Below are 25,609 nucleotides of genomic sequence, written 5' to 3'. Positions count from 1 at the left end.
AACAGAATCTCCAGATAAGCTTAGGGAACATGGCACAGTCTATCTCCCTCCTAGAAATTCACAGAGTACATAGCACATCACACACACTCTGAAATCCTGTGAGGTAAAGGAAGCCACTGCCTTTGCTTAACCCAGCACTTCCCGATCTGATTTGGCTTCAACTTCTAACTCTCATGTAACTCCTATTAACATCCAGCAGAACTAATGTTCTGTGGAACACACTCTAGGAAACACTGACCTACAGACTGGGTTTTAGAGGAACAAAGGAAAAATATTCCATTGGACTCAAATGCCAAATGCCACATTCCACTCCTAATCCTTCAAGAGGAGCATTCTGCAGAGTGGTTGGCAGATCCAGCTCCGGGGAGCCTCTGCTAGATCCCCTTCCCCAAGAGTGTGGAGGCAGGGTAAGGATGGGGTTGCTGCCTGGCAAGAAAGGCCTCCCTTCGTTTCTCCCTTCCTCCCTCCTTCCTTACAATAGCAGCTGTTGCTGCTGCCAACTACTTCTCTGCATGAATTTATTTACTGGGCTTCCTTTAAAAGCTCCTGGACAAAAACACAATAAAATCATTCACTATAATAGTTAAAGCAGATGAACACAACACTGATAAATTATGGATTTTTTAAAGAAGCTTAAAACAACATGTCCCAGATTCCAGTCCCACCCAGGCAGGCTAGCTTTGCAAAGGTCCCATAGCTCCCATCTAAGTCCATGTGCTCACTACACCTCCTACCTGGGCTCCTGCAAAAACTGCCTTGGGTCTTTTTCTAGCTTTTGGGTTTTTTCCCAGTCCAACCCACCCTGCACACACTGAGGAAATAATTTTGTAAAGCACCTTCTCTCATCAAAATACTTTTTCCTCAAATCCCTTCAATTGGTCCCTAAGGCCTATGGCATAGCACCACAGGCCTTAGGGACACTCAGCCAGTTAAAGATCTTCTATCATCTGGCTCCAATTTGCCTCTGCATCATAACTACATTAGTTTGCCCATATGGATCCCGCTCCAGGCACATAAGTATTACCTGAATCTTCAAACAGACCAGAAATCCCTTCTCAACTCCATTCTGTTTGTTCTAGACCTTCTAAGCCCAGTGGTTCCCAAATATAGCTGCACAGGAGAATTATCCAGGGAATTTTTATAAATTACAGACTTTTGGATACTACCCCAGACTTCCCTAATTAGAATCTCCAAGGGGTGGAGTATTAGAAACTTCTATTTTAACAAGCTCCCTGGGTAATTTTTATGTAGCCAGTCAGACCAACTGGGGACCATCGATGGCCCAAACTCTTCATTTAAGAGATGAGAACACCAAGTCTCCAAGGTCCAGCTCTGAAAAAGGCCACAGGTGCTGCACTAAAACTAACCAGGCTTCTTAACTGTTTTCTTGTCCATTTACCATGGAGGGAATAGGGGTGTCTGCCATATGGTTTCATAAAATAAATATTTGAAGCTGGGCAAAATCTTCAGCAGTAATACTTTTGTTTAAAAGTCAAATTTGTGGGGTGCCTGGCTGATACACTCAGTGGAGTGTGCAACTCTTGATCTCAGGGTTATAAGTTCAAGCCCCATGTTGGGTGTAGAGATTACTTAAAAAAAATAAAATCTTGGGGCACCTGGGTGGCTCAGGTGGTTAAGCATCTGCCTTCGGCTCAGGTCATGATCCCAGGGTCCTGGGATTGAGCCCCCACATTGGGCTCCCTGCTCAGCGGGGAGCCTGCTTCTCCCTCTCCCTCTACTGTTCCCCCTGCTTGTGCTCTCTTGCTCTGTCAAACAAATAAAATCTTTAAAAAATAATAAAATAAAATCTTAAAAGTAAATAAGTAAATAAACATCAAATTTGCAACAACAAAAAAGAATCAGTGGAGAGGGGAAATTAGAGGAAGATGATCAAGAGGTACAAACTTCCAGTTATAAGATAAATAAGTAGTAGAGATGTAATGCACAGCATGGTGACCATAGATAACACTGCTGCACAATATATAGGAAAGTTATTAAGAGAGTAAACCCTAAGAGTTCTCATGACAAGGAAAAAATTTTTTCCTTTCCTTTCTTTTTTTTGGAGAGGGAGGGGGAGGGGCCAAGGGAGAGGGAGAGAGAGAATCCCAAGCAGGCTCCACACCCAGCCCAGAGCCCAACACGGGGTTTGATCTCACAACCCTGAGATCATGACCTGAGCCAAAATCAGGAGTCAGATGCTCAACCGACGGAGCCACCCAGGCGCCCCTTCTTTCTTTTTATTTTATCTATATGAGAAGATGAATGTTAGCTGAACCTATTGTGGTATTCTTTCACAATATATGTAAATCAAACCATCATCCTGTACACCTTAAACTTACACAGAGATGTATATTATTTCTCAATAAAACTGGGAAAGGAGATCAAATCACTTTTTAAAAATTAAGTAGTCTAAGGGCACCTGGGTGGCTCAATCAGTTAAGCATCCAACTCTTGATTTCCGCTCAGGTCATGACCTCAGGGTCATAGAGTCAAGCCCTGTGTCAGGCTCCGTGCTCAGCAGGGAGCCCACTTAAGATTCTCTCTCCCTCTTCTTCTCCCTCTGCCTCTGCCCCTCACCCCACTCGTGCACTCACTCTCTCTCTCTCTCTAGTAAACAAATAAATCTTTTTTTAAAAAACTAAATAGTCTAAATTGCAGAACTAATTGCTAAGATGTGGATAATTGGTGAATTTATTTTATAAACTTTATAATACTCATGCTGACAGATTAGAGAAAGAAATTCAAGTTTCATCTATCACCCAAGAATTCAGGCAGAGCCCAAGACTGGGAATCACAAAGGCAGCAGCTAAATTCGAGGCAGATGAGCAGATAACTGTGCTATGGCCTCTAGGGAATCTCCAGCATCCCACTGGTATTCTAAATGTCATTTGGTGCCTACCTTTCACCTGACCTCCATCTCTGCTAGGTAAGGGCACATGAGAAAAAGCCACGTGGTCACATCCAGTCATAGAAGATGCAGCACAGTGGCCACAGCAAAGCCCATCATGCCACAATCAGTTTCAGAGACAGGGTCCAAAAAACCTGAATTTCTCTGCAAGAACAATTGCCAAAATCCATGACCCAAGTCACCTATGAGAGACAGAAATGGAGCTGATGTAGAAGCACTTGGAGTGCATGATCTGTGTTTTGCTTCACTGTCCTTTCCCCAGTGCCTAAGCTGAATGGCAGCACATAGCAAGTACTCAAATCAATGTGTGGAATGAGCTAGTGATGAACCCAACACTGTTTTGTGTTCCACTGGACAAGTCAAGAATTCATCCTGCCATAACTGAAGCCACAGGGCACATCAGTTACAGGGCAGAGGCTCTGGAATCCATCCAGGGTTTGCACTTGTTTGGTATATAACCGGGGCATGTACTAACCTCTCTGAGACACAGTTTCTTCATCTGCACAAGGGGATAATTCACCTAAATCCTAGCATTTGTAAAGATTAAGCAAAATAGCTGTCTAGAGGGCTAAGCACAGTAACACAGTAGCCACTCAATAATGGCAGCTACTGGGGCGCCTGGGTGGCTCAGTTGGTTAAGCGACTGCCTTCGGCTCAGGTCATGATCCTGGAGTCCCGGGATCAAGTCCCGCATCAGGCTCCCGGCTCGGCAGGGAGTCTGCTTCTCCCTCTGACCCTCCTCCCTCTCATGCTCTCTGTCTCTCATTCTCCCTCTCTCAAATAAATAAATAAAATCTTTAAAAAAAAAATAATGGCAGCTACTATCATAATTAAGAGTAAATATACAGGGGCGCCTGGGTGGGGCAGTCAGTTAAGCATCCGACTCTTGGTTTTGGCTCAGGTCATGATCTCAGGATCGTGAGATTAAGCCCCACATCGGGCTCTGAGTTTCATGGGGAGTCTGCTTGAGAATTCTCTCTCTCCCTCTGCCCCTCCCCCTGCTCATGCTCTCGCTCTTTCTCTAAAATAAATAAATACATCTTTAAAGAAAAAAGAGTAAATATACAATTGGGTTTCCCAGGCATAGATTCTGCAACTGCAAAGAGCACCCAATTCAACATAAAGGACTCTTCCTCTCTTGCCAAAAGATGAAAACCTAGACTGAGAAAGTGCTGACTCCAGCTTAGAGTATACACAGATCCCATAAAGCAGGCTATCCATAATCCAAATTTGTGCCACTGAATATTGCTGCTATCAATACTGGAGGGAAGAAGCTTTTAAAAATAAAAGCCCTTTCAGATTTCATGGCTGCCTCAGCACAGACATCTCAAGCAGCTTACACTGAACATCTCTGGTGGCCCCCTACAGCTGGCCAATCCAACAAGGACGACACCCAGGGGAACACTGAAAGAGGAGCTCAGGGACAACTGCAATAGAAATGGATCATCAGTAACTATAATGGGCAACTAGTCTCTGCATACAGCAGTCACATAGCATAATCTCTTGGGGATTTCTGGAAGCCACTGGATTATGGACAATATCCATGAAACAGACTTACTGTGACGAAGGACCATGGGTGTTTTATTTTGGTCTAAAAGACAAATATTTTTAGTATGACTAGGGTTTTGTCCTTCTATTTCCAATTTCTACTAATAGAAATCTGAGTCAAGTCTGAGCCCCACCCTCTATTCATCACATACCTAAAAGCCATATGATAATGTTCTCTGCAGAGTCAACAACATAGACTTCATAGTTAAGGGGATCTATGACAGGATTCTCTGGAGATTCACATTTCCCACTGAGTAAGGCTGAAAAAAGATGCCATACGCATGCCTCTTGCCATACCAAATGGACGCTTTCTCAACAGGCAGCCACCACCATCACAATTCAAAGACATCTGGATATGAGGCCTTTAGAAATCCCTTTTGCTGGTCCCTCAACGCTGACATACATAGGCCTGGCAACAAGAGCAAAAGTATATAAATATTTCCAAGTGCCTCAAAGCCCTAGCCCTAGCCTCACTCGATATTTTACCACTCTTAAAGTTTTTAATTCCATTCCCAGTTCTGTTGTTCTGTATTAGGGATGAAAATATTTGAACAACATCTTCTCTAACTAGTGATAGCGGGTAAGTAGACTATGATTAATGTCCACTTTGGGGTTGACACAGCCTTTCCTGCAGGAGCTATGTCCATCACAAGAAGGTGGCTTCTAAAAATTTCAATTAGAAATAGCTAGCTAGAGAGGGAACTATAAAAATTATTAAGAGTTAGGAGCCAGTCACAGAATAAATCCAGTATTGATAAGGATATAAATACTGGAACAGGAACACTGTTAATGGAATATAAATCAGTACAAACACTTTATAAAACTGTTTGGCAGTACCTACTAAGGCTGAACAGATGCCTATCCTATGACCCAGCAATTCTACTGTAGGCATATACCCAAGAGAAATGAAAACATCCATCCACTCAAAAACTTGTGCATGAATATGCATAGCAGCATGATTCATAATTGCCAAAATCTGAAAACTACCTAAATGTCCATCAACAGTGGAAAGCAGTGATATCTTTGCATATACAATGGAATACTATACAGCAATGACCTACAATTATACACAATAATGTGGATGAATCACACAATATCATGTAAGCAAAAGAAGCCAGACACAAGAGTATATACTGCATGGCTCCACTTATATAAGGTAGCAAACAGGTAAAACTGATCTACGCTATCAGAAATCAGAATAATGGTAACCCTAAGAAGGGATAGTAACTGGAAAACAGCATAAGACGGACTTTCTGGGGTGCTAGTAATATTTTGTTTCTTGATTTGAGTGCTGATTATACAAGTATGTTCAGCTTGTGAAAATTCATTCAGTTGCACACTTAATGTGCACTTTTCAATATGCATGTTATACTTCAATAAAAAGTTAAAAAATAAATCCAGTAGAGCCTTTCCTGTAATGGCCTTAAAGTGCCACCTAGTGGCACAAGTTAAATATAAACAAGAGGGAAGTTTCATCTCTAGTGACTTCAAAAATATGGTCCCATTTCTAACAGCACATTCTGGGATTGGGCTGCAACAGTGCCCTAGACCAAAAACAAACAAACAAACAAAAGGTTCCTGTGTGACACACAGAATCCGACAGAAGGATTCAGCAGCAAGTGAAGCTGTCTACTACAGAGCACACTAGTACCAATGAGTTGATGATACACATCACCTCCCAGCCCCACCTGCCATCAGCCACGGTGGAAGTTTTTACAACACAGACAACAGGAAAGGCTACAGAGTGGGGCTTTTTCTTTTTCCAGAGGGAACGTTTACCAACACACCAGGAAGTGATACATACAGAATTTGCTGAACAGAACAGGGCATTCAAGAGGAGTTGGGAAGAAAGAAATCCTTTATCCTGTTTCTCCTGGATGGGTTTCTTTCCCTCTTTCTCACCTTAAAGGCAAGGCCTTAGTCTGGTTTCTTCTGATTATGCCTAAGAAACACAAAGTTAGGAAGGCCTGCCCAGAGCAAGCCTTTGAAGCTGCCAAATGAATAAAGAATATTTGCTCAAGGTTTTGCTAGTGAGATGTGAAAGACAGCGCATCTTGGTCAGATAAAGGTTCTCAAGGCAAAGCTGCAAACTATAAATAAAGGCATCACGATCCTTGAGTTAGGAGATGGTGGGTTAAAAGGCTTATGAGGAGGCCTACCTGTCTTTCCATCGATTCTGCTCCTTCATGTTTCCATTATTTACAGGAAAAGGCGATGATCTGGATTTGGAGCTACAGGCTGTAGTTTGCTGACCCCTGATGTAGGCAGAGGGCCAGCCTACGAAAGGTCACGAAATAGGGAAAGAATGCCATTCTACTACAAGTGGTTTAGTAAGCCAGTCCAGCACTCATTCTGGGCTTAGGACCGGCCACTAATTTCTGGTTATCCTGAGTCTGCTCCTCCGTGTTTGCCAACGAGAACCTGCTTCTGTTTTGCTGGGCCTGGAGTGATAATAATTGTAACAGCTACTTTGCACTGAGGCCTGACTATATGCCAGGAACCATTCTAAGTGCTTTATGGATACTCATTTAATCATTATAACAACCCTATGAAAGTAGACACTACCATTAACCCCACTTTATACGTGATGAAACTGAGACACAGAGAGAATAAATAACTTGGCCAAAGATACACAGCCAGCAAGAGGAAGGGGTAAAATTTGAACCCCAAGCTCATGTCCTTAACTATTCTGTCAAGGTGCCTCCCTGGGTCTGACTCCTAGCTGTCCTCCATTGTCCTTTCCCATGAACACCACAGCACATTTGGACACCCTTCCATCCTGCCCCACTTCCATACTTGCTCCTTCCCTGACACACAGGAGTACTTCTTGGTTTTTGTCACTGTGGTGAGGGGGACAGAGAAGAGAAATAAGGATTCCATTGTTTAGGAACCTAGAAACCAACCATAATTGACCCCCAGGGGAAAGACTGAGGTAGCCTGTTAATTATAGGAAATATGGCATCCAGCTATTGCCTATAATCCTTGACAATACAGCATGAGAAAATGGATTTAAATGAGATACATAGGCACACCAGGAGACATAATAAAATGGATGGTGTTAGGCATGAGTATATCACAACCTTTGTGCCATCGTAGTTCTTGGCAAAGTATGGACCTGTTGTAAGCATATTCCATCAACGGGATGAACTTACGGCATCTTCCAGAGGAATGATGCAAGCAAAGTCAGCTTTATACAATGATACCATGAACACAATACAGTAAGGGAGGGAAACTAATTGTTAAGAAGAGACATGTTAAGGGGCGCCTGGCTGGCTCAGTCAGAAGAGCGTGCAACTCTTGATTTCAGGGTTGTGAGTTCGAGTTCCATGCTGGGTGTAGAAATTACCAAAAGAAACTAATTCTGGGACATGGTTGGCTAGCACAGCATAGTTGGAGGAACTGGCACTCTGAGGCAAGATAGCCAGGATTAGAATCATCCCATTAATTCTTACTTGCTGTGGGTGACCTTGAGGAAATTCCTGAAGTTCTCTGTGCCTTGGTTTACTTATGTGCAAAATGAGAATAACAATAGAACCTATCGAGTATGGTTGTTATGAAGATCAAGCATGCATTCATCAAGCCCTTAAAAGAGCATCTGACATATAAGCACTATATATAATTATTTATTAAACAGAAGTTCTGCCTTTTTGTTTCCTATTAAAAAACAGAATAAGGATTACAACACTTGGCCTTTTGCTACACCAGATATGGTCCACTGACCAAAGTGTGAAAGCTATTTTGGCCAAGATAAATGTAAGTCTGCACTGCACTTTAGCATTTTCGCTTAATGTATGGAAATACTTCATATTTTGAGGCGACTGGGTGGCACGGTCATTAAGTGCCTGCCTTCGGCTCAGGTCATGATCCCGGGGTAATGGGATGGAGTCTCGCATCGGGGTCCCTGCTCAGCGGGGAGTCTGCTTCTCCCTCTCCCTCTGCCTGCCACTTCCCCTGCTTGCACTCTCTGTCAAATAAATAAATAAAATCTTCACCAAAAAAAGGAAATACTTCGTATTTAGAAAATTATTGGTGGGCACAGAGACTGGAAATTCTTGCTAACTTTTGCTTAGCAAATCTATAGTTAATTTTTGTGCTGTGCAATGAGTGATTCCACTCTCTCTCTAAATGTTTATCATTAAATTTCTAGCACCTCCTCAGAAACCTTTCCCAGTTCTCCTCTTTACAAGAGCTAGCTAGCTTTAAAAAAAAAAAAGGGCTAGCTAGCTCTGTCACTCACTTGCTGAGAGGCTCCAAGGAACTCACTTTCACTTTCTGAACCTCAACTTGCTCTGCTGTAAAATAATATGCAAGGACAGATGAGAGAGCATGAACATAAAAAGTGTTAAAATTAAAAAGACTCAGACACACTCAGAAGCAAGCTCAACATCCCTGTAGGGTCAAATTACAAAGTGGTCGGCGAGGCTGAGGGTTCAGAAGCAGGCAGAGGCAGCTGAGAGCTCATACACAGCAAAGTAACAGGTATTCAAATGCCCCAGATGAAGCAGGGGAATTCCGCCACGCTCATTTCCTGAAGCCAGAAGCTAAGGTGGTGCTTCACTACCTGTAAAGCTGCAAAACCAGGATGAAGCCTGGAAATGTACTCAGAACTGCCTACTTATGAAAGTAAACAGAAGCAGGGGCGCCTGGGTGGCTCAGTCGTTAAGCGTCTAACTTCGGCTCAGGTCATGTTCCCAGGGCCCTGGGATGGAGCCCCGCATCGGGCTCCCTGCTCGGCGGGAAGCCTGCTTCTCCCTCTCCCACTCCCCCTGCTCGTGTTCCCTCTCTCGCGGTGTCTCTCACTGTCAAATAAATAAATAAAATCTTTAAAAAAAGAAAGTAAACAGAAGCAGATAGAGCACTGCAGCCTGGTCTTACGTTAAGCCACCATCTGGTGCCATCCGCACCATCTCTGACATGTGTACCAGACAGAAGGGCTGAACCTCAACTATAAGAACTAGCCCTACACTGGAGGCCCATGGGTGCAGGGCTACGGGGTGTGCTTGGCAGACACACCATGAACTGCTGGACAGGGAGGAGCTCCAGAACTGAGAATGAAATTTAAACTCCAATTCAAAATAAGACCACTAAACAAATTTCCAGAAGCATGAAGAAAAAACCCAATACTAAGAAGAATAGCCAAAAAAGAGAGAGAGAGAGAAGATGACTTTACTCTTGAAAAAAATGAAAACAGAACAAGTTGAAATTGACTTCAAAATAATTATGTTTAAATCCTCTCCAAGTTAAAAGTAGAAAATGCATCCTTAAAAAAAAAGAGAGACACAAGGGGTGCCTGGGTGGCTCAGTCGCTGGGCGTCTGCCTTCGGCTCAGGTCATGATCCCAGGGTCCTGGGATTGAACCCTGCATCAGGTTCCCTGCTCTGTGGGAAGCCTGTTTCTCCCTCTCCCACTCCCCCTGCTTGTATTCCTTTACCAAAAAAAAGACAAGTATGAAACAGAAATGGGGGAAAAGTGAAACAAGAACAGATTGACAGAAACAAGAATGGACTATAAAACTTGGACTCATATACAGCTACACAAAAGAATGATTAATTTGGAAGATAAAGGTTTCACCGAGGGCCAGGAGAGATCACAACATAAAAAGACTGAAAGAGCCATCACCAGAAATAAAAGGTGTATTGACAGACACAGAAACATAGCTAACTGGACTTTGAAAAGAAAACAGAGTAAGTAGAGAATCAAAACCTGCAGAGATATGACTAGGAATGTTCCAAATTAGAAGACATGGTTTTCCAGATGGAAAACGCACACCAAGCATCATCTGGAATAAATAGGTTTAAATCTATGCTTAGACACATCGCAGTCAAATGAAAATAGAACATCGAAAATAAAGTTTTAAAAGCCACCCTAAAGAAAAAATAGTCAATCCAAAGGAACCAAAAAGAGAATTCTCAGCAACAACAATAAACACCAGAAGACAAGGAGGTAATACATTCACAATGCTGAAGGAAAATAACCTTCAATCTGGAATTCTGCACAATACAAAATTACCATTTAAGAGAAAGGGCAATAAGAGTTTACTATCCAGAGAACATGGATGAAAAAAACTAGAAAAAGAGAAAAAACTACATGATAGATTTCAGTAAACACTGTGTTTGAACCTCATAACTGCTGGAGTTAACCTAACTATGTGATTATGCAATATGACATAAGTTCTGAGAGCATGGTGTCTAAAAGTAGCTTCCTAAGAGTCAGTTTCTTCTGATGAAGCTTTGAGTGACTTTTTAAAATTCTAATTGTCCTATCAGAGAGCATTTTTTCCCTTTTTCCTAAACGTTAATTGGAAGAGGAACTCTTTAAAAGAAAAACTACATAATTTTCTCACCAAAAAGAGCTATCTAAACTACTACCAATTACTTAGCAGTTTACCTCCAAATGCTTGACAGCAGACACTTGACATTTTGGACTGAAATATCTGGAGACCTTTGCGGACACCCCAATTCACATACATACCATTCATATAGTCTCCCCAAAATAGAGAATGTACTTACAATAAACAAGTTATAAGATGACATAGTTAGGTTATAAATTAATTATTTAAGTGACCCCTTGAGGCCCCTAAAAAGAGTTAGTGGAAATTCACCGAGGAGTTAAAAACCTCAAAAGCCCACTGGGAAGGGAACACAGGCCAGAAACGCTGAGAAAGGAATTCAAAATCCGACCATGGCAAAGGGTCCAATCACTGTGTTCCACAGACATTCCAGATCACCCTGAGAAGGCAGAACACCTTACTGTCAAAAGTCTACTAAACACTTTCATGTGGTACAATCAGGAAACATTTCTGTACTCAGCTGTTATCCTTCTTTTCCACTATTTTCCATATAATCATTTTAATAGATGTCTAATACCCTATTAGGCAGATAGACAATATCCTTAACCAGAGGCACCTTCTTGGACATCTGTTTGTATTGTTTTTTATTTTTATTAATAATACTAAAATAAATATCATAAAGCTTTTCCTTTCTTTTCAACAGTTCTTGGCATACATATTAATAGCATTTGTTGATAGCTGGCAAAACTATGTATGCTCTTTTAAACGGCAGGGATTTATCCTTAATCTTCCCTCCACTAATACAATGCCAGTATTTCCTCACTATATCTCTGTCATCTCCCTAAACTTATCACTACGGCAGTTTCCTCTACCTTTTTAATTTCTCATTCAATGCCAACTGTTTGAGAACAGCTTTCAAATTCCTTTAATAAATCCTTATGTGAGAGGACCTGTAGAACTCTCAAGATTCAATCCACAGAGGCTGGTCTAAACCACAGTTGTCTTCATGTTACACCAACCTGGAGCTCTGATGATCAATGTGAGTCATCTGTGAACCAATCCTACAACTAGGGAAGGTACAGTAAAATGTACTGCCAAAATTAATACAGGGAAAAAAAAAACCTTACACAAAACAGAATCGTTCTACTGGAATATTCGACCTTGATAAATTCAAAACAACATTATCTACAGTGAGAGATAAATTTATCAGAATCTGAGTTTAGTTTAAAATAAAGCCTTTTAGGGGCGCCTGCGTGGCTCAGTCGTTAAGCGCCTGCCTTTGGCTCAGGTCACGATCCCAGGGTCCTGGGATCGAGTCCTGCATCGGGCTCCCTGCTCTGTGGGAAGCCTGCTTCTCCCTCTCCCACTCCCCCTGCTTGTATTCCTCCTCTCACTGTCTCTCTCTCTCTCAAATAAATAAAATCTTTAAAAAAAAAATAAAGCCTTTTAAACAGAGGATACAAAAACCAATTTTGCTATCATTTTCCTACTCTCTATATCACTTATCTCAACTCTACATCATTTCCTTCCTTCTGCTACCTTTGGATTTAGCTTGCTCTTCTTTTTCTAATTTCTTATGGTATAATGTTTGCTTACTGATTTTGGATCCCTTTTTAAATATAAGTGCTTATAGGTATAAATTTCCCCAGAGTACTGTTAGTACTGTTCTCTCATAGGTTTTGGTATGTTTTCTCTTTCATTCATCTCAAGGTATTTTCCAATTTCACTTGTAACTTCTTCTTTGACCCACTAGTTTTTTTAAGAATATGGTGCCTAATTTCCACATGTTAGTGAATCTTCCTGTGTTACATCCATTACTGATTTCTAGTTTCATTCCACTTTAGTCACTCTTTATGATTTCAATCTTTTTAAATTTATTGCGACTTGTTTTGTGACTAATATCTGGTCTATCCTGGGGAATGTTCCATGTGCCCAAGAGAATGCGTCTTGTGCTATTGTTGGGTAGAGTGTTCTATAGATGTCGCTCAGGTCTAGGGGATTGAGAGTGCTGTTCACATCCTCTATTTCCTTACTGGTCTTCTGTCCAGTTGTTCTATCCATTACTAAAAGTGAGATTTTGTAGAACTGTCTGCTACTTCAATTCTATTGGTTTTTGCTTCATACATTTTGGGGCTCTGTGGTTAGGTGTGTATATTTTTATAAATTTTTTACCATCTTAATGGAATAACCTTTTTATCAATATATAATGTCCTTCTATGTCCTGTAACAATTTTTGTCTTTAAGTCTATTTAGTATAATGTGACTAAAGCCACCGGGCTCTCTTTTGGTTACTACTTGCATGAAATATCTTTTTCCATTCTTCCATTTTCTTTTTTTTTTTTTAAGATTTTATTTATTTATTTGACAGAGACACAGTGAGAGAGGGAACACAAGCAGGGGGAGTGGGAGAGGAAGAAGCAGGCTTCCCGCGGAGCACGGAGCCCCATGCGGGACTCGATCCCAGGATCCTGGGATTATGACCTGAGCTGAAGGCAGATGCTTAATGACTGAGCCACCCAGGCACCCCTCCCATTCTTCCATTTTCAACCTATTTTTAACATTGGATCGAAAGTGAGTCTCTTGTAGACAAGCATGTAGTTGGATTACTTTTTAAATCCATCTGTTTCTGCCAATTAATTGGAAATATTTATCCATTTAAAGTAATTACATATAAGGAAAGATTTACTTCTGCCATTTGCTGTTTGTTTCTTTCTTTTTTTTTTTTTTAGATTTTTATTTATTTATTTGAGAGAGAGAGAATGAGAGAGAGCACATAAGAGGGGGAAGGGTCAGAGGGAGAAGCAGGCTCCCTGCCAAGCAGGGAGCCCAATGCGGGACTCAATCCCGGGACTCCAGGATCATGACCTGAGCCGAAGGCAGTCGCTCAACCAACTGAGCCACCCAGGCACCCTGCTGTTTGTTTCTTAATTAAATTAAAATTTACATTTTAAAAACCTTATACCTGTTTGGTTCCTCAGTAGTTCCATCACTTCCTTTTTTATGATTTTTTCCTAGTATACCATTTTTGTTACCTTCTCATTGTCATATTTTTTATATTTTTTAGGGTTTTTTCCTTAGTAGTTACCCTAAGGATTGGTTAACATCTTAACTTTATAACAATCAAATTTGAATTAATACCAACTTAGTGCCAAGAGTATACAAAAACTCTACTCCTTTACAGCCCTGCTGCCCCTTATATTATTATTGTCACAAATTATATCCTTATATATGTGTGCTCATTAACACAGATTTGTGATTATTGTTTTAAGTATTTTTCTTTTAAATCATATAGAAAACAGAAGAGTTACAAATCAACACTACTGGCTTTGAGATTTACCGATGTGGCTACCTTCAGCATTCTTCCTTTCTTGTTATGGCTTCAAGCTATTGTCTAGTGTCCTTTCATTTCAGTCTGGAGAACTCCCTTTAGCATTTGTTATGGGGCAGGTCTACAAGTGACAAACTCCTTGGGTGTTTGCTTATTGGGAAAGGTCTGTCTCCAGTGACACTATCTGTCGGGGTATAAGGTGCTTCCCCAGGCCACCTGTTGCCATCAGATCAGGGTTAGGAGACCCCTTTGGTCTCTGCTAAAACCATGTTTGCCAGCTAGGAAAGTACCACCCCAAGTTGTCTGCTGCCACCAAGTGAGGGACAAGAGACCAACTCCCAGACTGGTCTCTGATGACACCACAGGGAGGGACATCCGTAGTATTTGGCTGGGGTAGGGCAGGTGTTGTCAAAAAGGTTTCTATCTAGCTTGTCTACCCTTTTCCCAGTCCTTTGGCTAGGGAGTAGGCTTTTCTCGAGGCCTTTTTTTTTGGGGGGGGGGGGGTCTACATTTGTTGGCAGTTCCAGGTTGCAGGCTTCTCCAGTACTCAGTCCAGGATATATGGCAGATTTTTTTTACAACTCAGGGAACTCACTGCCATGCCATTACTCAAGTCCTAAGGCCCTAGCCAGTCCACTTTCCTGTTTACATCTTTCAAAGTCCTCTTTCTGTTTATTACGTCCAGGGCTTTTAGTTGTACTTAGCAGTGGGGTAAAGCAGGGAGAAATTAGTCTAAATCATCTTGTCCTCAATTGTGTTTTATGATGTTTCAATTATATTTGCAACAAAATTTTTCTTGGACAGAGGAATACAACACAGAATCAGAGACCTTAAGCACTAAAAGGATCTATCTACCCTAAACTTCACATTTTATAAAAGAGTCAGTAGGTCTGTGAGACTAATCTGCGTACTTCCCACAAAGCTACAGAGTAGTAGAGCTAAGAACAAGAGCACAGATACATTCATATTATGCTCTACAGCTTTCAGTATGGTCTTTCATCATCACAGATGAAGATAGATCCTGGGACTAGATCTTCTTTCCTTAATTACAGAAATACTCATTAACATACTGTGATTTTCAGCTAATCTACAGCGTGCACTGTAAGACAAAACAGGGTAACACTCGAAGAAAGCGAAGGTAGCATTCTAGGTGATAGGTTTGTAAACTCTCTTCAGAATAATTACGAAGTTTCAAATACATGAATGTATAGAAAAATACCTTTTGACATATACTAACCTTACATACTGATGAATGAAAATTAGGATGTTGTATGTATCTTTGAAAGCTCACAAATATGCTTTATCTACATAGCCAATATATTAAGGTGATTCGATGACTAATGTACATTACATGAGATCCTCTGCATATATTATAGCAAAAGATCTCATGATATTTGATGTATGCCCACTGAGTTTTAATTTGATCAGGAGAAAAGCCATGAAATGTTAGAAGTGGTGACATTTCCATATTGTTTATACTTAAAGAACGCTTTCTTATAGATATTTAAAGTTGCCAATGAGATAGTACTTCATTTTACTCTATTAAAAATTATTTAGTATGTGTTTAAAATGGATTGAGTATGCAAGTTAAACTTTAATCAAATTTACATTTTAAAAACCTATTAAATAACCCTGTGAGAAACTTACATTATCACCAGTAATGCCCTCCCCCAAAGACCAAGAAAGAACAAGTGTGTGTGGAGTTCTAAAACGCTTAATTTCTTCCAGGAGAATTTACTATTTTGTATCACCAACTATACATTAACTTACAGAAAGAATACTTGAAATGACAGGATATTAATTTATAAGGACATTTTCTAGAAAAGCATAGTGTCAAGTATTTTAGAAGTAGTTCAGGGCCTACAAACTGCCATTTGAGTTGAAGTGAGCCCATCTTTCCTTTAAAATGACAAGAGGGTAGGATCTTACTTAAAAAGTTGTGTCTAAAAAAAAAAGGGCGCCTGGGTGGCTCAGTTGGTTAAGCGACTGCCTTCGGCTCAGGTCATGATCCCGGAGTCCTGGGATCGAGTCCCGCATCGGGCTCCCGGCTCGGCAGGGAGTCTGCTTCTCCCTCTGACCCTCCTCCCTCTCATGCTCTCTGTCTCTCATTCTCTCTCTCTCAAATAAATAAATAAATAAAATCTTTAAAAAAAAAAAAAAGTTGTGTCTAAGAAATCTGGCTTTGAAATAGAACAGCAAGCCCAGCATACTCCTACTGGGTTCAGTAGTGCCTTAGGGATCTCATTCTAGCCAGATGACAAAGTTAGATGAAAGACTCACTATGTGGACTATGGTTTCCTCTCAAGGCCACCTGGGTTCACGGCTAGTCCTTCAAAATAGTACACACAGGACCTGAGGTGCACAGTGGCTAGTCCTTCCAGCAAGACCATCCCATCAAGCCCTCTAACCCTGCTGGAGTCAGCCATCCCAAGAAGACTGAGACTCCCAAGGCCATCCATCAGGATCTGGGTTCTTGTCCCCACAGGGTATGGGTACGTCCCCTGACCTTATGCCTCCCACCCTCCCCAACTCAAGAAAGACTTCCACTGCACACCTGAAGAACTCAGGGCATGGGGCACCTGGGTAGCTCAGTCGTTAAGTGCCTGCCTGCCTTCGGCTCAGGTCATGATCACAGGGTCCTGGGATCAAGCCCCCGCATCAGGCTCTCGGCTCAGTGGGGAGTCTGCTTCTCCCTCTCCCTCTGTCCCTCCCCCTGCTTGTGCTCTGCCTCTCCTCTCTCTCTCTCAAATAAATAAAATCTTAAAAAAAAAGAGAGAGAACTCAGGGCATACCATTAACAAATCCCATAGATTCTCAACTTCATCTCTGAACATTCCTTCTCTTGCCTTAATTCAGTGTCTCTCAATCCTGACTACACTTCAGAATCATGTGGGGAGCTTCTTAAAACTCCCAAAGCCTGGGCCTCCCACCACACCAAAATCTCTGGGGGTGGGACTCAGACCTCAGTAGATTTAAAGCTCTCCTCCAGATGATTCCTGTGTGCACAATGTGAATACCACTGGGCTGATACCCTGTGCTCTCCCATAGGGGCTGCTCCCCCAACAGAACTCTCTTGTCAGGGGGCCCTTCCTCTCCCAAAGCTCTGGCACCACTGGGCCTCAAGTGGGCAGGCCACTGGCTCTTCACTGCCACATCCACTCTCCCCTAAAATCTAGCTTTCTAAATTTCAGACAGTTCCTTGAACACATGGGGATCTCTTGCATGCCTGCCTCCTTGCATTTGCTTTTTCTCTACAGTAATGCTCTGAACCCCTCAGCCATCTGAAAAGAAAAGTTCTCTTGTTTAAAACTCATTTCACTGGTCACCTTAGCCCTTCCATGAAGCCCTCTTGGTCTAAGCTTAAAAGTATTGATCAAATGCTTCCTCCACAGTACTTTCACCCTACAGTGCTATTTTAGTACTCACTGCATTGCCAGTGAGAAGCACTTGCCATTATAAGGTAAGAAATTAGTGGTATCAACAGGAAAATTCTGAGCACATTAGTCTACAGGGAGCCCTAATTCATCGAATGTGGTGCTAATATAAAACTGAAAAGATGGGGCACCTGGGTGGCTCAGTCTAGGTTAAGCATCTGCCTTCGGCTCAGGTCATGATCCCGGGGTCCTGGGATCGAGCCCCGCCCGTATCGGGCTCCCTGCTCAGTGGGAAGCCTGCTTCTCCCTCTCCCTCTCCCACTCCCCCTGCTTGTGTTCCCTCTCTCACTGTGTCTCTCTCTGTCAAATAAATAAATAAAATCTTAAAAAAAAAACTGAAAAGATTATCCTTTGTACCAAAAAAACTTTTTTGATGAAGATTATTGCCATAAGAAATTTGGCATGAGATCAATACAATTAAAGAGATTTAATTATTGGAGTACCAAATAGGCCCTTAGCAGAGAACTGATGGCATTTTACTCAGTTTATATGCATACAAACAGTGAGCTACTAAGTTTAACTCTCATGTTAACTCTGCTCCATATGAAACAGTTAACTCTAACTGCTTTTTAATCATTTATGTTATGAATCAGTCTTTTTTAAAAAATTAATAAATGTGTCACCTCTTCTGAACTGAGCCAAAATACCATGCCTTGGTCTCTAGCTTGTCCTCAGGAAAACATGGAACACAAACCATTTGACTCTTTATATAGTCACTTGGTCCCTCTTGGTCTTACCTATAGTATGCAAAATAAAAAGATCTGTTTCTTTGAATGTATTCCTTTTCCTAACTCTAGGGCCCCATTTGTATAATTTACTCCAGATGTCCATATCATCACACTAGTGCTTAGTATTAAGGGCCAGCTAAACTGCATTTTATGCTGAAAACCTATACTTCATCTCTCTTACTTGGTAAAGTAGAGATATACTTCTAGCATATGTAGAAATGATCTCTATATACCTTTGTGGACACATCTGCAAATGTACAAATGCTTTTCTCTCACATACTTAAAACCTCAAAGGACATCACTGACTGGCCACATAGTTTTTTAAATAGTTGTTCCTTTTTAGGGAACAGAATGTTTTCTTGTTTATTATAATGTAGTCTTAACCATTTATCAAGTTAAGTAATATGAAAATTTTAAACCCAGGGGTGCCTGGGTGGCTCAGTCAGTTAAGTATCTGCCTTCGGCAGGTCATGATCCCAGGATTCTGGGATTGCGTCCCGGGCTCCCTGCTCAGTGGGGAGTCTGCCTCTCCCTCTGTACTCGAGCTCGCTCTCTCTCTCTCTCAAATAAACAAAAATCTTTTTTTAAAAAAAGAAAAATTTAAATCCAAAACCTTTTTATCTTAATCTCTTCTCAGAGCTACTGATAAATTTAAGATTTAAATTATACCAAGCTTCCTTGTTTCTCCCCTAGGTACTACAGTTTAAGCCTCGTAAAAAAGACTCTGAGGTTAGGTGTATATATTTTTTTTCCAAAATCAGGTCGATTGTCCATATATAACAAGGAACACTCAAAAAAAAATGTTTAACAGAACAAAAGAAGAACTCAAAGTTTGCTATAATAAAGCTTGTGGTAAAAATGACCTCATGAAAGAGTAAGCCAGAAGGAAAAGAAAAGCAAATAAAAAAAAAAAAACAAAAAACAGAACAAACTGAAAACATGACAACTAGAAATCTGAAGCTAACATGTGGTAAACTTTCTTTTTCAGTTTCAACTCTTCTAGGGAAAACGACTGGCCTAAGATATAAAAATTTAACTTTAATCACATAATATAGAGAGGAGGTGCCAGATGAAAGCAGTTTGGAAACGTCCTTACCAATATTTTAAAGCTGGGGAGAATAACGTTCCCTAACCACCAAGCCCTCAGGGGACTGTTAAGTCTTGTATAAAGAAAGAGGTGAATGGTCACACACACTACGAAATTGCAAGCTTTACCAAAATTGACCAGGTTTCTTTACTGTAGGACTTCAAACCCTTTAATGAGCCCATACGCACCGTGAATCTTCACAAGCGGGCACTGAGGCAGCAGCCTACAAATTTGTCTTACCACAGAGCCCTGTTAATATCTCCCAGAAGACCGCTTTATCACAAGCAGTGTGGGAAAGACCAGAATATACAGGTGCCCCACCCACATGGTTAGCTGAGCCTCTCCCAGGGCCATTGGGAATTTGACACTGCACAACGACTAAATACAGTCACGTGTTCAGCACCCAGGATTTCCTCTGTTCAATGTGTGTGTCCCACTTACAGTAGAGGAAAAGGGGAGAGTAGGCGGAGGGAAGTGGAGAAGGGCTTTTCTGCCTGCATTTCTTACACACCTGTTTCTGTAGTCTGAAATCTCCAAAGTTAGGCAGCTGAGTTGGAGGCTTGGGCTGAGCACTGCACTCACTGTTTACATTGTGATGGGAAATCTGGTAGACAAAGAAGCAGTCTCATTCATTAACAGTGACTTGAGAATTCCCAGCCCCCCATCAGATCCTTGGTCACTAAGACCCCAAGCAGGCAGGAAGCCCACCTCAAGCAGGTCAAATGAGGACTGCTGATAGCAGCAACGCATTTCACAACCAGGAAGTCATTCCTGTTACTTGTACAGTAGAAGGTAAGGAAGTGGATCACAAAAGCCCTTTCAGACAGGTCTTGCATGCATTCATCCGGGTGGCTCCCAAGCCCCAGTTTGAAACCAGTAGCTGGTAGATAACTGCCTCCCGAATGCCCACTATTTTGTTGTGACAAAGCCCAGGTTTGCTGTTGGTGCCAGTCAGGAGTTTGGTTTCATCTAGGTCCTCCACAGGGGGCACGTAGTGAAAGCCTCACCCGCTAGAGCAACAGATCACTGTCTTACTGTATACATAGATGCTTCAGCTCCAATGATGGGGAGGGCAGGGACCTTTAGGAGACAGACCTCAGTTTGGGAGCTGGCTCTACCTATTTACTAGCTATGTTACCTTGGCTGACTTGCTTAACCCTGTATGCTTCAATTTCCTCATCTGTAAAAAAATAAAAGCTATTAACACCTACTTCAAAGGATTTTTGTGAAGATTAAATAATGCATTGAAAGCACTTAGCACAATACCTGGTCTACTGCAGATTCTCAATAAACAGAGCTATTCATTTAAATGAGTAGAAATTATAATCAGGGAAAAGCTTAGGATGGAACTAAAGCTTGCCATTAGATATACAGCAGGGACTTAATAAATACTTGTTGACTGATTAATCAACAACTTTTAAAGCCAATCCTGGAGTATTAGAAAGGGGGTTCTCACTCGTTTATATGTGAGTCAGGAAGAACAGGGCTTTTAATTACTCTTCAAACTGAGGAAGGAAAGCAGTACTCATTGTATTTGCACCTCAAGGTTGAGCAGATGCTAAAGATGATCTAATTCTCTAAAAGAAGGACAAGCAAATGTTCAAAGTGGTTTCAGTGACTCAGTAAGTCCTAAGATGTGCCATGTGGAAAGGTATGTTCTGAAACATCTAGAGCAATAAGGCAAAAACTAGGACTGTTAATACAGAAATTTCCCAACATTTTCTGCTGAAAGTTAGAGGGCCTTTAAAGACAGGAAGTCTCTTCAGCAGCAATTACTGAAAAGAAGTATCTGTAGTGCCTTTTACCACACTCTGCAGATTTGCTGCTTGCTTCTCATTTCCAACTCTACAAGGAGTGTTGATGAATAAGGCCATAGTAGCACATATAAATGAGGCAGAATTAATTCACAAATGAAACAGATTTTTGTGACACACTCTCCCAAGTCCTGCTGTTTCAGCTTATTGTTCCAAAGGAAAATACCATCCTAACGATAAAGAAAGCACTGTAGGTCCAAACCACAGCACTAACACCATGGTGATGACCATTAATTATGGAGAATTAACACAGCTCCTAAAATACTGATGAAAATATACACACCCAGACTGTACATACTATACAGAAAAACCATGTCCCCAACCCCCCAATTGGAGAGATACCCATTCTTCTACGCCTTTCTCTATCTGAAAATGACATGCAACCTTCTATGGCCAAAGGTAAACCAGTATGCATTTGTTTGGTTGCTTATTGAGGAAACTTTCCCTTTTCTACATGAGGCTGGGGGACTGGCTGGATAAGAGGAAATGCAACCACTTTCTGCTCTCTTTGTCCAGATGCCATCTTGGGAATGTGACCAGCCAGTTCTGTGGCAGTCAACCCTTGCAAAGGAAGCACAGTGGCAGGACAATTTCACTATACCCAACAGTTCACAGAAATCAACTTCTGTTTCCTACCTGTGATGGACAAGGTCTTGGAGGGAGCGCAGGTGGTGGAGGTAACAATCCTGACTTAGTAGCTGAAAAGAAAAACATACGCTGTTAAGAATTACCAAAAACACATCAGGTGCTGCATTCAGGGTGGGGTCTGCTTGAGGTAGTCCTCCCCCTCTCCCTGTGCCCCTCCCCCCCAAAATAAATAAATATTTAAAAAAAAGAATTACCAAAAACAAAATACCCTTTCCACTTTTTAACTAGGAATACCAATTGCAGTTAACATGTTTAAGTTATTAAAATCCATCTGAAGGCTTAATTTAAAAAAAAGGAGTACATGCTATTTCTAATCCCTTTTTCATTTTCATCCTATCTACCCCAAATCCAATTATTTATATAGGCTGTTTTGATTAAGACAGTATAAAACAGTAAGGAAAAGACATCCTTTGATCAAAGGACTGGAACCCAGCAAGGGAAAGGCAGTCAATCCCTCATTATTCTGATGTTACTTATTTAGTTTCAAATAATCTAGGCCCTTTGGTTTCTCTAATATTTCTCTCTCTCTCTTGGCCATTACACTACTCATTAGCTCAGCAAGTGGGCTACAGAAACGAAGGGAGCCAGAGTCCCCATGGGCAGCTCTCCTGCCCTGTAAGCTAGTGGGTCTGACAACAGCAGGGAGGCTGAAAGAGATGGGACTAAATGATGTTGAGGGACCCTTCAAAGATCTCAATTTCCTTTTCTCTCCCTGATCCTTATTAGCAGAAATAATAAAATCTGTTTCTATCATAATCTGGCTCCATTTAAAGGATGTTTTGAACAAAAGTCTCAGTCTAATTTTTTTTAATTTTGTGAAATATAGAAAAAATTTGAGTTAAGCTAAGAATGTCTGAGTTGTACCTAAATCAAATAAACATCTGCTAGTGAATTATAAATAAAGCTCATAATCACGCATAAGAAATAAATTTATTGTCACACACTGGCAAGTTAAACCATATTCTTTACAAACTCCTTTAAAAAGCATACCGTGCTCTATATAACCATACCTAGTTTATTGGCAATTCTATAGTATGTGTGCTAATATTTGGACAATTTTCTGTGACTTAAAAATAAATCATAGCAATGTGCCAAGAACATGAGGGTTTTTGAAAATCACTTTTGATCTGACCTAGCTAGATCAGATGAGCCCGAAGTTGGGAGTCTGGGGCTTTCCAGAAAGGTAACTTAAGAGTAATTTCATAGACATTTGCATTCTGAACCAGTGCACGGATCTGGTACAACCATGTGGGCCCATCAATGATTTCTCTCAATCTGCCTTTCATTAAAATTTATGAAACACATCAGTGGGTCAAAACTCCAGAGGTGGTGAGACCTTGAACAGCCTTGGATAACAAAGCATGTAGGCAGCAGAAAAACAAAAGCCTCAGGAATTATCCATCTCAGGGCCACTCCCTACTCTAAAGGTCCTCAGGATCGGGCCTTTAAATTACCATCTTCTTTAAAAACAAAATTTTAAAAATCTACACATGCTTTTAAAGGAAAGGCCTTGCACCGGAACAAAGTGTATGTTAAAATAACCCTTTATTAACAAAAGAGGACTAAGAATTGATAAGCCATTATCAAAGAGGACTAAGATTGACAAGCCATTAAATAAACTTCCGCTTCCAGCAAGAGGGAATAACAAAGACCAGATTCACCCTCCCATTTGAAACAGCCCAAAACAAACATATGTTTTTTATATGAAATAAGTTTTAAGGCATGAGAGGAAAATGTATAAAACAACAGTTTTCAAGACACTAGGAAATCCTGTAACAAAAGACAGTGATCCCTGAGAGACAGGAAACCAACCAGCTGAGTTGTAGGACTCACTGTCCCTGCTTAGTATACTCAGATATAGGACCTACATCCAGATGCATGTCTGATTCATTTCATTTTTACCATTTTTTAATTTAAAAAATGCCTTATTTTTGTAAAAGATGATATGAGGGTGTTTCTGAATATACTTTTGGATAAAATCCTATCACCTATGAATATTAACAGCAATTTGGTTTCTTCTTTTAAGTACCTTTATCTATTTCTTTATCTATTTTTTTTTTATCTTACCTGGCTAGAACATCTACTATAAAGTTATCTTATAATAATCATATGGGCATTCTTATCTTCTCTTGATCTCAAAGGGAAGGCTTTCACTCTTTCAACATTAGGTATGGTATTTGCTGTAGGTTTGTGTAGAAACCCTTTAATAGATTATGAAAATTTCCACCTATTATTTTGAGACTTTTGTGATAATCTGTTGATGCATTTTAACCAAAATTGCATGTCCACCCACTGAGATGATAGTATGATTTTTCCCCTTTTAAGTAGTTAATACGATGTTACATTATAAAATTTTAAATATGCCAACCTAGGATAATCCCAACTTGGTCAGGTTTTTATATCTGCTAGATTTAGCTGGCTAATATCCTGTTTAGGATTTTTGCCAACTATATTCATAAGTGAGACTGATAAGTGAGTTTCCTTTCTCATATGGTTATCTGTTAGGCTTCATTCGGCTGGAGAGTGTTCCCCATCTCTACTCTGGAATAGGCTGCTGTTGTTGAATGGCAGGTAAAACTTGACAGCAGAAGCATCTGGGCCTGGAGTTTTGTTTGAAACAAGATTTTTAATGACTTCACTGCTTTAACTGTTACAGGATTATTTAGACTTTCTAATTCTTAAGTCAGTTTTGATAAATGATATTTTTCTAGATATTTATTGTCTAAATGTCCATATTTATTGCCATAAAGACGTTCCCATGCCCTCCTCTACTCATCTTAATCTCTGTGCACATAACTTTTTTTTTCTACTAATACTGTTTGTATCATCACTCTAGTTTCCCTTCATTGAGCTCACCTGACATTTGTCCATTTTATTACTCTTTTCAAAAACCAACTTGCCTGCAACTCTGTATTGTCTGCTTGCTTTCTGCTTCATTAATGTCTGTTCACTTCCTTGCATTTTCTTTCTTTGGGCTTATCCTATTGTTCTTTTTCTAGTTTAAATTATTTGCTTAACTGATTGTGTTTCTTCTTTTCTAACGTAAGCATTCAGTGTTACAAATGTTCTTCCAAGTGTCACAGGTTTTGATATGTTCTCATTCAGTATTAAAGTTTTCCTAGTTTCCATTACAACCTCTTTTATGATCTTACCTTTTTCTGAAGTCTTTAGAATTTCCTTCATGGATAGTCTGTTGTAGCAAGCTTAGTCAGTTTGTGTGACTGAAAAGTCTTTATTTTACCTTCATTCTTCAAAGATTATTTCACTGGGTATAGATTCTTGATGGACAGCTATTTTTGCACAGCACATTAAAAATAACATTTTGCTGTCTCCTGGCTTACACTGTTGCTGTCAAGAAGTCAGGTGTCTATAGAATCATTGTTTTTTTGGTAAGTAGTCTGTCTTTTTTCTGGTTGATTTCTAAATCTCTTTGAGGTGCTCTGCAGTACTGAACTTGACACTGAGTCTGCCTATTTCTTCATCCTCTTTTTCTTTCATAACCTACTGATCTTCACTAGAATTTCTGAACCATGTGGCATCCTGTTCACTCTGGGAAATTCTGAGTGATTCTCCAAATATTCTTTCTGCCATTTTCTCTTACCTCTCCTTTTGGAGTTCTTTGTCTCAACTGTGCTGTGTTCTGGATAATTTTCTAAGATCTACTGTTCCATTAACTAATTCCCTTTCCAACTGTGCTTAATGTCCTGTTAATCCAATCTTTAAAAGTTTATTTCAATGACTGTTTCATTTCTGGTTCTATTTGATCTGTTTTCAAAATGGTTTTTTCGTTTTTATAATTTCTTGGCTATGTGCTCATTTTCTCCA

General features: G+C 40.5%; 1 protein-coding gene across 1 annotated transcript in view; it reads right to left on the bottom strand.

Moving 5' to 3' along the window:
- The window catches only part of REPS2 (RALBP1 associated Eps domain containing 2), a 216,897-nt gene that overhangs the window by 35,249 nt on the left and 156,039 nt on the right, over positions 1–25,609 (bottom strand). The window contains exon 14 of the mRNA XM_035000243.1: positions 21,773–21,834. Coding sequence (XP_034856134.1) covers positions 21,773–21,834 — 62 coding nt within the window. The remainder of the gene's footprint in view (positions 1–21,772; positions 21,835–25,609) is intronic.

Source organism: Mirounga leonina, unplaced genomic scaffold (assembly GCF_011800145.1).
Source record: "Mirounga leonina isolate KUSES-001 unplaced genomic scaffold, KU_Mleo_1.0 Mir_101595, whole genome shotgun sequence".
Classification (NCBI taxonomy): Eukaryota; Metazoa; Chordata; class Mammalia; order Carnivora; family Phocidae; genus Mirounga; species Mirounga leonina.
The sequence above is the reverse complement of the archived record's forward strand: the minus strand, read 5'-3'. Positions and strand labels throughout refer to the sequence as shown.